Here is a 14,304-nt window from a genome sequence, read left to right as displayed (position 1 = left end):
ATCAAGGGCTTCCCTGGTGGCGCAGTGGTTGAGAGTCTGCCTGCCGATGCAGGGGACATGCGTTTGTGCCCCGGTCCGGGAAGATCCCACATGCCGCGGAGCGGCTGGGCCTGTGAGCCATGGCCGCTGAGCCTGCGCGTCCAGAGCCTGTGCTCCACAGCGGGAGAGGCCACAGCAGTGAGAGGCCCGCGTACCGCAAATAAATAAATAAATAAAATTTTACAAAATGCACGATCAAGAGTAATTGTTCATGGAAAGTATGGGGTGTGTGTGAAATACATTAGGTGTACTTATTTCATTCTGAATGAAATTCCTTAGTGAAAGGTACTGATCCACCCTTAACAAGCCCACCAGTTATTTACTGTCACATGGACAACAGGGCCATGTGGAAAGTATTTTCCCATGTGTTAATTTTCAAATGAAAGTTTTCCTTGATTGTATTGATAAACATTTCTGATATACCCCAGATTTATTCAATCCAATGCTAATCCCATGTACTCAGATGGGGCAGCCCTGACATTTAGTCTGATTTGCTAATAGACTGTTGAGGTTTAGAATATCCCCATAAACACACTGCTCCCTCTTGAAATCTGACATTTTGGTTAACATTTCTTACTTCCCTGAAGTTTCCCATTTTTTAAATAGAGGAAGTGAAAATTAAAACCATTTTTAAAAGCAATTAATTTTGCTGTCACACTCATTTTTTTTTCCTTCCAGGAAAATAAAATACTGAGAAACTACTAAGAAGTCAGCATTGCTGTAACAGCACATTTAGAACAAAAATGTTTATCACTATGCATTTCCCAAAGCCTTGGTAGCTCTGGAATCTTTAGAAAACTCTTTTCTCCAGTACTTAAGATTCTCTACAATCTTGGTCTAACGCATTTGTTTGGATTAAAAATTCTTCAAGCTTATTTGTCCTTTTCCCTATCAGTGTCTTTGTTCCTACTCTTCTCTATATGGATAAAGCATCCCTTCCCCACCAATTGCTAAAAGCTGAGATCTTTCCCATCCTTTAAGGCCAATATTCAAATATTCATTTTAAGCTTTTAAACTGTCTCTAGCTAGAAGTGATATCTTTCTTTTTCTCTCTAAATTTCTGTATTTATATTTATCTTGGTGTGAAATTAATTTTTAATATACATTGGCAGTAGCAATGGTAAACATGAGCAACAGTTAGCTCATCCATTCACAAATAGTTATTATATATCTAAAGATCTAAGACCTGGATTCCTGCACTAATTTTGCCACTAATCAATTGTTCTTGGGTAAGTGATTTTACATGTTCAAGTGTAATTATTTACAGATAATTCCTACCTATCTTTATTACTTATAGTATCCTTAAAGATAAGGACTTTGTTCAGTACAATTTTTGTACTGAGGCCTGAACCATACTTGCACAGAACAGGGACACACACTGATGATTTTTTTCAATTGATGAATACATTTTTCTCTATGTTCAGACAAATATGCTAATTCTGATATTCCCTGAGTAAACAGAATCAAGAAGATAACTGGCATTTTTTTCTAGAGGTCATAGCTGCTTATTCCTTGCTTTTTCTATACTTTTCTACTGAGGAGAATAACATTAGTGAGATTGCTCCAGTGTCGCCCCTTCTCTAGCACTGTATGTAAATATTACAGAAATTCATAGGAAAACACCAATGGAGTGATACTTCTTGCTCATTAGGCAGTTAAACATGCTGTGTCTATAATAGCTTGTTCTCCACCTAGTCAAGAACAGTGACTGGTAAATCTCATCTTTATTATATTCAAAACACCAGTCACAATAAATTTTGGAGAATCTTATTTCTTCCAATGAGGAAAGAAAAAAAGAAACAGCTGAGAGGACAGGGTAGAGGAGCAAAATTTTCATACATTGTTGGAGCATGAGAGAGCAATCTGCTAATATCTATCAAAATCTAGAACTTGCACAGCTGTTGACAAAGCAGTTTCACTTCTGGGAATCCAACGTAAGGAAATTCTGGCATAAGGAAGCAAATATATACGTACAATGATGTCTGTTGTAGCATTACTTGAAATAGCAAAGAAATAAACTATATGGACAAAAGGGGGATGATTAAATAAATCTTGGTACATCCAACACAATGCGATACAATATATGCTTTAAAATAAGTTAGATCTATATACACTTATGTAGAAAAATCTTAATAGATTACATAAAAAAGACAAATTGTAGGCAATACATAGTATAATCTCACTGTTCTAAAAAAAACAACTATGTGTATTCATATTTATTGGTTTAGATATAAACGTATGCATACACATAAAATTTTTTTCAAATAGAAAGAAATTTGGAAGGGCATGCATAAAACATAAGTGTTTGCCTCTGGGCTTTGGGAAATGGGTACTGGAATATACTCTTTACTTAGAAAACCTCTGTTCTGTATTTCTAAAAAGCCATCTCATAGGATTGTTGTGAGAATTAAATAAATTTAATACATGTAAAGTGATTATAAAATTGCTGGCTTTTAGTAAGCACTAAATAAATTTTTAAATAAAAACTCTTAAAAAATATACACACGTGCCTCATTTTCAATTAAAAAAAACAAAATAAATGAGACAAAATAAAATACAACTAAGGCAGTGGTTATCTGGATAAGTACTACAATGGATTTCAACCTCTCCAGGTTATGGGACAGCCTTAAGTCTTTTACTAAACAATTGCTGGGGAAGGAGCAATACTTTGGAAAACAGGTTGCTGGGATCAATCATGCCCCCTGGTGGTAGATTGCTGCCTAGCCAGAAAGTTGGCAAAGCAAAGGATAGAACCCGTCCACCTTGGCCCTGATGTATCAATATTATACGTTCTGTGGCATCCATTACCTTAACATCGTTAACCCTCAGACACGACTTTTGCCGATGTCAGGTGGCATCGGCAACCCAACAGCCATACTGGTTAAGCCTGTGTTTCTGCTCTCTGCTGGATGTGCCTCCTGTTCACGTACAAACGGGGTCATTCTTCAGGCCTCCTTTATGCAAACTTTTCTCACTTTCACAGGTGACTAGACCCCAATGCATAAAGTTAGCTACATTTTTTGTGTATATGTGGATATGTTGTATGTGTAGATTTATTTGTGTATTATATATGTGCATAATTTTCAATCAGCCAGTTTCATGGATGTACGATTTGTATAGTCACACAGGATTCCACACTTAGAAGGGCCCTGTGCTTGGTTTAATTCTCTGCTGTTGTTCTCCTGAAATTACTAAAAATTTTTTTTTTTTTTTTTTTTGCAGTACGCGGGCCTCTCACTGCTGTGGCCTCTCCCGTTGCGGAGCACAGGCTCCGGACGCGCAGGTTCAGCGGCCATGGCTCACGGGCCCAGCCGCTCCGCGGCATGTGGGATCCTCCAGGACAGGGGCACGAACCCGTGTCCCCTGCGTCGGCAGGCGGACTCTCAACCACTGCGCCACCAGGGAAGCCCTACTAAACATTTTTTAACAAGGACCCTGTATTTCATTTCACTGGCCTCACAAAATAATGTTCTACTTTCAATTAAACTCACAACTCTAAATTTAATATGATAATTATTACTTTAGATGAGGAAACCAAGGTTTTGAGTGATTCAGGAACTCTTTTCAGGGTCTCACAACTGGTATTGTAGACAGAGAACCTACCTACTGGCTGTAAGAATTTCTCACGTGCATCAGGGTCACCTGATTGAAAGGCTTATTGAAAGTGCAGATTCCTAGATCACAGTCCAGAACCTACTAAAACATACTTTTTAGAGGAATGGTCTTAGAATCTGTACCTTAAGTAACTCTTCTACTGGTTTAGAGAACAAAGTCTATATTCAATTCATCTCTAATCTTAGAACCTAGCATAGGCCTTCACTCATAGCAGTAACTTAATACACATTATGCTGATTAAGTATCATTCAGTTATAGATCGACCAAGCATCGCTTTTGCAGAAGAGCACCAGTGTTTTACCATTCAAGTGCTTGAGAGTTTTATACGAGGAAGGCTTTATCAGCAGCTAGAGTTGAGACATTTTTGTCCTGCACTTGTTCCCCATTGAACATTCACATGGATAGAAAGCCTTTAAGTTGGTGCAATCTTTATATTTCAGAACTTTTCTGGCCAAAGAGTCAGAATCACAAGTGCATAGTGCTGTCAAATAGTCAGTCTCATAATATTATTGGGAATTTGATTCTTGAAATCAGAATTTAACAAATTAAATACTATACAGACTTGGAGGTAAGGAAGACACAAAACATCTAGAATGTTCATGACCAGATGGAAGGCTATATAAACATTTAAAAATATTAGAGGGGGAAGGGGGTGAGGGGAGGAGAGGAGGTGAAGGAGGGGGCATGGGCTCACGTTGCTGAAGTCCACTCACTCGCTGGTCACCTCCTGACAAGTGGAGGGGATCCGCTGCGGACCAAGGAAAGCGGAGGAGCCTGGCGGCAGCCACCCCCTCTTCTGCACTTCCCTGCACTCTCATCTCTCTCGGCCTTGGCCTCTGACACGAGAAAGAGATGCTGGTTGAAAGTTTTGGAGATCCCTGTTTTTTATGGAACACAGTTCTGTAAAATTTTCATAAGATTCCTTGGCAATAACATACACTTGTGATGGACCCTAGAAATACTGCTATGTTAGGATTGGGTTCTGATTCCGAAGGATTTTCAAGAAAGAGTCCCTCTGCCATCAGTACTGGCACACTGGTCAGCAAGAGAGAAGTAGAGCTAGAGAACAGCACAAAGGAAGGAGAGGACCTTCACAAGTGGAATCGGGAAAGAAACATCGAAGCAGGGAAAGATGATGCTTTGACCGATATACAGCAACAGTTTTCAGTGAAAGAAACAAACTTTACAGAGGGAAACTGAAAATTGAAAATTGGCCTTCAGGCTAAGAGAACTAAAAAACCTCCAAGGAACTTAGAGAACTATGTATGTCGACCTGCCATAAAAATAACTATCAAGCACCCAAGAAAAGCCCTTAAAAATGGGAAGATGACAGATGAAAAGAATGAACACTGTCACTTCAGTGGTGTCCTCTGATGCACAAACGTTTTCAATTTTGATGAACTCCAATTTGTCTGTTTTTTCTTCTATTGCCTGTGCTTTGGTGTCATAGCCAAGATATCACTGGGAAATCTAACATCATGAAGGTTTTCCCCTATGTTTTCTTCTAAGGGTTTATAGTTCTGGCTCTTATGTTTAGGTCTTTGAGAGATTTTCAGGTATCCATCTCACTCTGAACTTGCTCCCTGAGTTCAGAAACTGATTAAGATAGCATGGCATACTTTGGACATGGGAAATTGTTATAAAAAATGTAATGTATGGGCTTCCCTGGTGGCGCAGTGGTTGAGAGTCCGCCTGCCGATGCAGGGGACACGGGTTACCGGTCCGGGAAGATCCCACATGCCGTAGAGCGGCTGGGCCCGTGAGCCATGGCCGCTGAGCCTGCGCGTCCGGAACCTGTGCTCCGCAACGGGAGAGGCCACAACAGTGAGGGGCCCACGTACCGCAAAAAAAAAAAAAAAAAAGAAAAAAAAATGTAAAGTATAAGCTATGGATATTGGACTAGCAACTATTAGTTTGATTAGGTAGTACACTCCTATGATTCAGAATTTAAAAGATAAAAAAGGAAACAATAAAACATTGTTACCATCATTACCCTTCTCTCCCCTGAGTACTCAAATCCATTTCGGAATCTCCTTTTAGGCAATCATGTGATAACCCCCTACTAACTATGATGGTTAGTTAAGCAGAACAACAACAACAATTTCTCAACCCAAATGAAGAAAAGTGTTCTGTATATTGAAATTATCTTACTTGGAAAATAAATCGAAACAAATTGTTTGGAACCAAAATTGTGCAAAGAAACTTCCAGGAGCGTAACTCCATCAGTGCCTTTGATATCTCCCACAAATATATATATATATATATATACATATACACACACAAACAAGCAAATACATGCAAAACCCCCCATTTAAAAATATAAATGGTACCATACTGTAAAAAAAAATTAGAAAAACTTACTTGAAAAAAATGCTGATAATAGATATTTTAAATTAATTAAATTTTTACATGATTTTCTTTTAAAATGTATAGAAAGAGTATAAAAATATGTCAAATCATGGTGAGATTAAGAATGATTAATTTATTCATATAATTTTATCTAACTTAAATGGGCTTATTCTTTTTGAGTAGAAATAACAAAATCCTTCTTCCAACTTGCAAATTATTTCTTCCCTTAGCTTAGAATTCCCAGAAATCATTGACTGTTTTCTCTCATTCGTCATAAATCAAGACACTAAATTCTGTTGTCTTCCTCTCAGATGCATCTAACCACTGTCCCCTCCTTCTTAACTCTACTATCAATATTTCCACTCTAAACTTTAAAAATAGCTTCCTCTATGGTTTCTCTGCTTCAAGCCTCATTTCTTCAACACATCTTTCACAATACCAACAGAATCATTTTCCTAAAATATGTATCAGATCATTAACCCTCACTTTTCAAGGTAATAAGAGTTGAAAAGTAAAAACAAACAAAAAAGTAAAAGTAGCAGCTTTGAAATGCTATTTGGAGAGCCCTGATGTCGCATCTTAGCATTTCTACTACTTACTGGCTACAAGGACTTGGGCACTTGAAGCATGAAATGGTAGCACCCTTTCTGAAAAGCCTTCCCTGATTGTTACTTATAGAGACTTAGGCCAGAGCCCTAAATCAGGCCAGGCTCTTGACTCTCGTTCCCCAGGCCATGCTCCTGCTCTTGTGTGGGCTCCAGCCACACCTGAGATGACTTATCTCAAGATACACAATCTTATCATGCCTCACTGATGTACATGTATTCCTTTAATCAGATGCCCACTGAAATACTGGTTCAAATTCTACTTTCTCTGCAAAATCTTTTAAAACCAGATTTAGTTATTTCATCCTCCAGACTCCTCTAATTGAATGTTCAAGTCTCTATTATAGCTGTTGCTTAATTCTGTCATCTTTTCACCCTTTGTGAACACATATGCTTGCTCCATTAGAATGGAAGTTCTTAGTGACTCAGAATTAGGTTATTTATGTTTTGACTAACAAGTGATGGGGTAACCAACTCATCCAGTTTGCTGAGGTTTTTCCTGGTTTGAGCATCAAAAGACCTCATCCTGAGAAACCCTTTAGGGCAAACCAAGGTATACAGCCTCCTAATGTACAGCACAGTTCAAAGCCTACAGCAGGGTTATAAAGTGTCACTGGAATAGTCAAGAACTTTGGTTAGCTTTCATAAATGAATCTCTAAAGATTTCTTCACTGTGTGGTCCTTAACCTACGGTTCTTGGTCGATGTTACTGTGAAGTATTGAATATTATATTTCCTTGGTCATCCTATATTGAGAAAATTTGATTATTTCAAGAGATTAAAACAATCTTAAAATAAAATTAGTATTTTGAATATTAAAATGTTATTCTAGTCAGATGGCTAATCTCAAAAGATAGGAGAAATTGAAATGCTGCTGGAAAGTGTTGAGTAGGAGGAAAGAAAAAACAATCCAAGCCTACATTACATAGTCTCTTCATTAAAATGTTATTGGATTCATTCCTTTGTTTCATACCACTGTGTATAATTATAGTACATAAAACCTCCAGATCTTCCTGCTATTAGGCATTTAAAAATATCCATTCCAGATTTTCAAAACAAGTTTTACATATACAGTAATTATATCACACGCATGTGCAATGCTTAGATTATATTTATCATACCACCTTAAATTTAGACCATCTCTATTAGGGTTGACTTAATCATTTTCATAATGATCCCCTGGGCATTTCCTAATAGGGCAGGAAGTAATCCTATTTGATGGGAGTTCACAGGCGCTAGACAGACACTTGACTTTGCAACATGTTCTAAAAGAAAAATAAGAAAAATAGTTTCAGAACTATTGGACAACTGTCCTGCACACATACCTTTGTTACCTTTTGTTATGGTGACACATCTTTAGGTTCTACAGAGCACAGCTGGATGCTGCCAGTGTTGGCAAGTCACACGACATGGTGGAACAAACCACGGATTGAGATTCAGAAGACCTAGGTTTCAGTGCAGTTGAGCTCTCTGGTCTCTGACAAGGAATAATCCTATCCATGTAATTAACTGTGGTGAAAAACTCATAAGAATAATTGTGAAAGTGACTTCCAAGTCATAAAGTTGAGGCACCATAATGGGACATTGTTAATTAGGGGTGCACATCAGATTAACCTGCATGCCTTCCAAAATACAGGTGGGCCCCACTCCAAGGCCAACTGGATCAGAATCTCCTGGGATAGGGATCAGAAATATACTTATTGTTTAAAGGCCCACAGATATTTCTGATTTACTTGCCTTTTTATAAACTATTGGGCCAGTACAAGATCATTAGTTTTCTAGAATGATGGACTTGAAATCAAATCTCTTCCAAATCTCTTAATAATGTTGTGATCTTGAAATATACATTAATATGTTGAGCCTCAGTTTCTCTAGTTTGAAAACTGGAGATATAAACACTTCTTTGTGTAGAGATGTAGGTAAAATATCTAGGTCAGATGTCTGATAAGTAAACTAAACACCTGAAGATCATAAGACAAAAGGGAGTGCTGGCAACTGTGGCTAATTGGATAAAGCCTTAATTAAATATATTTTTAAAAATTACTGTAAAGACTGACCTGGTCACACAAAATGTACCTGCAGGCATGACATTTGGTTTTTACCCTTAACATACTGGCCAGTAAATAACCAATTCTCAAGTACTATATAAAATATAAAATCCTGAACTGTCTGAAAGTATGTTTCTGTATGTATGTGTAAGATACTGCTAAATACAGGATTATATATTGATTCAGCAAATATTCAGTGCCCATTATATACTTGTAAGTCCAGATAGAGATACTAAAAGAACTAATTCAAAGAGTTTACAGCTGAGAGAGAGACAGAGAGACAGAGAGAGGCAGAAGATAAATTAAAACATGTCCATTACTAACAATACTGATTCTACCAAAACTACATTTCCACGTCTTATTTTTTATTAACATTCTACCCAGGTATTTGTGATTGTCTGAATTCTTATATACAGTTTTTAAACATCACTAATGACTAGAAATATTTGGAATTTTAAGTAATTGTTTTTAGAAACAGAGTATATTTTAACTAGATTGACATGGTAGTTTGTTGTGAAATAAGAAGGCTAATTAATGCTAAGGCTCCTTCCAGGTTTAAGAGTCTATAATTAGGAAGTAATAAATCATGGAATCATCACGTAAGAGGAACCACTGACCAAATGACTCAGAGTTATTCTTAGAGCTGGAGCATCTCTTCACAGATTTGGGGAAAATTTTCATCATGTGAGATCGTCTTGCAACCTAAAAAGTACAAAGCCTGGCAGCTTTCTCATTCAGTTAAAATTGGACTGTCCCCTGTCATCACAGGTCAGATTTTCCGAACTCATCTAAAATCTGAGCAAAATAATTTTACAAAGCCTACTGCTAACATTTATTTCAAATCATGACTCCTCCACTTTTTAGATCTGTGACTTAGGCAAGTTATTGTACTTAAGTTTTCATTTCCTCATCCTTAAAATGGTGATGATCAGAACTGAATAAGACTTGTCATGAGGGTTAAATGAGACAATATTTGTAAAGTACTTAGCAGAGCCTTGGCATATAGAAATAGTTCATAAATGGTGTCTAGCATTTGGATTATCATTTTTACTGTTACATAACTATGGCCATATTGTCTTAAAGCTCAGGAATCTTTAATGTCTTCATAATTACCCATGCCAGACATTTTTGCAAGAGGCTTCCCTGCTTGCAAATCCTCTCTCACAGGCAGCCATTCAAGATTAGATATAAACTCGGACCTGACTCAGTCCAAAGCTCAAGTGCATTCTACTTCATCCCAACTGTTATGGAGAGGAATAAATCTTGGGACACACACACACGAAAAATACTCTGATGTGATAAAGGCCAGCTTCATTAGCCTGGCCACTGAAGACTCCATTATCTGGTTGGAATTTACTTCTCTAGCCTCCCTTCCCCATTTCTCTCCTTCCTTTTTTGCACAGCCTACTCCAGCCCAAACTGACCAGTTATTCCTCATGCAGGCAGAATCCTTCCCTCTTCATGCGTCAACCCCAGATGTTCAGCCTTCTCCCGAATCTCCAAATTCTACTCCATTTCCAGGCTTGGCAACAATGTCGGCCCTTCCAGAATTCTCAAAAAAAGTGCTTGGGCTTTAGACTGAGTCAGACCCAAGTTCATATCTAATCTTCATCCCTGACTAGTTGTATACTGTTGGAGTCTTTAAAAATGTCAGCATCTGCGTCTTGCCTATAAATAAAATTCTATACTATTTAGTGATAGGAGGATTGACTGCACAAACAAGGAACACAGGCACTAACAACATGCCTCAGGGACATCAGTGGTTACTTCCTGCCTGGAATTATGATCATTTCTTCTACTTGCTTATTTACGGAAATGGTACAGAACAACTGGATCACTATGTGTGAAGAACAATTTGAGCTGGATCTCTAGTCTCATTCCTTACACCAAAATAAATTTTAGATGAATCAAAGTTTTAAATGTAAAAAATGAAACATCAACAACAACAGCAAAAAAATGGAAGAAAAGACAGGTGAGTTTATTGATGAGTTGGAGTGGAGAAGGCCTTTCTAATCAGGACAAAATAATCAAAAGATTGTACAATGAAAAGACTGCCGAATAGCTAAGTAAAAATTTTCAATGTTCCTACAGCAAACAAACAATATAAAAATAAAAATATATTATATCAAACTGAGAAAATAAATTTTCAACCCATATGATGAAAGGTTAACTTTCTTAATTTAAAAAGAGCTTTTATATATAAACAAAAAATGCTGAATACCTCAATAAAAAAAATAGACAAAGTATTTGGTCACGTAGCAAATAAAAGTATTTGATCGGGTAGCAAATACACATGACTAGTTAAGTGTGAAAAGATGTTCCCTTTTGCTAATAAAAATATATAAATTAAAGCAGAGATACAGTTTTTAACCTATTGGAAGGGCAAAACTTAAGAAGGTAGTATGTGATGTTGGTAATGGTTAGGGCTGCAGGCCTTCTCATGTGCTGTTGGGATGGTTCAACTTAGCAAATTTTGTTAAGATAAAAACGGGTCATTCCTGTTAAAAAAACAAAACAAAACAAAAAAGAACGGGGCATTCCTTTGATTCATTACTCACACTGCTAGAAATTTAGCTTAGAAATAAATTCAAGACCTACACAGTAATAAGCTAGCTGCAAAACATTTTGTAATTAAAAAAAAGTTAGTTAGTTGTTAATAAATGCCTGATAAATGGAGTCATGATATGTACCAAACACGGACTTCTACGCAGTTATTTAATAAAGTATGACATTGATGAGGCTATTTCTAACAAATATTAAGTGGGAAAAAACTGATTCCGTTTGTATAAATTGAAAATGTGGGGGTAGGGTGGGTTGAGTGTGCATCAATATACATACACAATGTACATTTTTTTTTAGAAAAATAATAAGAAACTGAGAAGTACCTACATTTAGGGAATGGAACTGAGTGGGGAAGGAGGGGACATGTGGAATAAAGGGATATTTTTATTTTATGCCTTTCTCAACCAGTCGAGGCCCTGGATCTAGTAATCATAACTTTGTATATTACATCTAAATTGTATATACATGATAAACAGCTCATCCATTGCGGGCGTTTGTTCCCAGTTTGTCAGCTAAAGTTTTGAGCGCTGGATATAATCTACTAACTGGATTAAGAATACAATTTGCTATTGTGTAGAAGTTCAAACATTTTTTAAAAAGAAGGGCCTTCACACTGAAAGACTGGAACCACTGGTGATGGAGAGGGATTAAAAATAAAACACATATAACTGTGATGGGAACTCCTTATGTTGTTGAAGAGGAATCAGGAAAGGGTAGGTGTGGCTTTAAGAACAATTTGTGATATTTCAACCCCACCCTGACAAGTGATCTGAAAATGTCGCATATCTACCTTCACGCATCAGCAGTACTTATTTTTTAGAATGAAAACTGAAAACACTGCTTTACACGGAGGCCATTGCCACCTATCTAATCATGTTTATAAATAAATGAAATCTATATTCTAACAGTGAAAATGCAGCTCTGTGAACTTATCAGTTGCTCAAATTTGAATGTATTCAAACTTTCAAACAGTAGAAGAGGTCTTAAGCCTCATGTCAGCCTAACACCCCACCTGTTAACTGTTCGGGGTTCTTTGCACAATCACACTGGGGAGGAGTAGGGCCTCCTGCTATCACTTACGTCATGTATGTGAAAAAGGTGCTCAGGGGCTCCAGGGAATGATTCCGGAAATACTCAAATTCTCTGCATAGCTTTTTTCTCATCTCTGTGTCAATAATGGAAACAGTAAGAGGATTTGTTTGGTTAGCCAAGAAGTTGCCATAATCAGTGGTCTGGAGATGAATTTTCAGATCTGAAATTAAATGAAACCCCAAATCAGGTTAAATTTTGAACATGCATGAATAACCTTTACAACATTAATTGAAAGTACGGTAACTTTATGACAAATGCATATTTAATTCTTATCTTATTAGATCTTAACATAAGGTCTACATATGATTTAGATTTGAGCATCAATCTCTAAAGCAATAAAAAATTCATGTTAACACAGTCTAGTACGATATAACAATTTTTAATTACCTGAAAAATTCTAGAATTATTTAGCACAGCTCAAAAGAACATAAAAGACCACCTAGTCCAGATATTGCAAATTGGTTTTACCTGAGCCAACTTAGTCATTTGAAAATAGTGCTAGGAAAACTGTCTGAGGATACTAAGCCTCCATCTCAGCTTGATGGAAAAGAAAAGTTTATTACTAATATTTACCATGGGTATGGGAGGGCAGCCACCAATATCCTTTGACTACAGATGAAGAAGTTGAGTTTCAGCAGGTCTAAATGGGAGTTATATAGTAGTGGAGCTTAAACTAGGAGATGGGTCTCCTTACTCTTGAATTCCAACATCATTTCCATGGGACCATGTTAGATGTCCTTTAAATGGCAATGTTTTTGGTTGCCAGATAATTTAATTGATTTCATTTATTGTCACTTCATCCTGAACAAACCATTTGTTTTCCAGTCCTACACTTCTGTTAATACTGATCCCATCTAACTCTATAGAGTTGGCCCCCTCCCCTTTTCAGATTGCTCATTATAATGTATCCTTCAGCATTAAAATAATAGTTACCAGTGATTGAGCGCTTATTGCATATCAGGCATTGTATCAAGTGTGTATTATCTCATTTACTATTCATGGCAACCCTATGAGTTAGGAATGATTTTTAGCCCCTTTTACAGATAAGAACCCTGAAGCTCAGAGAGCTTAATAGCTTGCTCAAAATCACGTTGATAAATGGACTCAAAGCCAGCCTCATATCTTAAAAGTCTGTAATTTATTGCCAATCAGTTAAATCAGATTATCAGTTGTTCTGTAAAGCCTTAATTCTGTCTGGCAGAATTATTCAATCTCACGCTGAATTTCAAAGTACTTGGATAATACTTCTAGCACAGCTCCTGTCCCAGAATATTATAAAGTCTTAATATGTTAACTCCAAAAATGCAGTTCTGCTTTCTTTGTTATATCTTTTAGTTATATCTTTTATCTTTTGGTTCCTTGTGCAGTACCCAACGTATAAGTGTTCTTAAATATCTGAATATCAAAAATGTCTTTGGGGGCTTCCCTGGTGGCGCAGTGGTTGAGAGTCCACCTGCCGATGCAGGGGACACGGGTTCGTGCCCCGGTCTGGGAAGATCCCACATGCCGCGGAGCGGCTGGGCCTGTGAGCCGTGGCCACTGAGCCTGCACGTCCTGAGCCTGCGCTCTGCAATGGGAGAGGCCTCAACAGTGAGAAGCCTGTGTATTGCAAAAAAAAAAAAAAGTCTTTGGCACCATCTAGCACACAACTGGAGACAATATAGCATCCTGGATCTTACTGTATTTTTCATTCAAACATTTATTAAGCATCTGTTATGTGCTGTTACCACAGGAGGCCCAAAATGGACAAAACATATTCCTCATCTTCAAGGAAACTCACAATCTGGTGAAGGTAGAGGCATGACAAACAGATGATGCAAACAACTAAATTCAGTGATAAAGATAAGAACCTTGATATATGGGAACATAGAAAATAAGAGCAAGATGCATAGGGATGAGAGCAAAAAAACCTAGGAGAGTTTCCAGAAGAAGGTTAAGCCAGAGGTGAGCCTTAAGGTGCTATGTAAGAGCACAAGGAAGGCATTCCATGAATTA

The 14,304-nt window shown here is 37.3% G+C and overlaps 1 protein-coding gene across 1 annotated transcript in view; it reads right to left on the bottom strand.

Annotated features, from left to right (window-relative positions):
• Positions 1–14,304, bottom strand: part of ATP6V0D2 (ATPase H+ transporting V0 subunit d2) — a gene marked incomplete at both ends in the record, with an annotated part of 46,881 nt that overhangs the window by 22,132 nt on the left and 10,445 nt on the right. Inside the window, one exon of the mRNA XM_082858563.1 lies at positions 12,298–12,469. Coding sequence (XP_082714689.1) covers positions 12,298–12,469 — 172 coding nt within the window. The remainder of the gene's footprint in view (positions 1–12,297; positions 12,470–14,304) is intronic.

This window comes from Leucopleurus acutus (assembly GCF_964270905.1).
Source record: "Leucopleurus acutus genome assembly, chromosome: 17".
Taxonomy (NCBI): Eukaryota; Metazoa; Chordata; class Mammalia; order Artiodactyla; family Delphinidae; genus Leucopleurus; species Leucopleurus acutus.
Note: the sequence above shows the minus strand (reverse complement) of the source record. Positions and strands in the feature narration are given on the sequence as shown.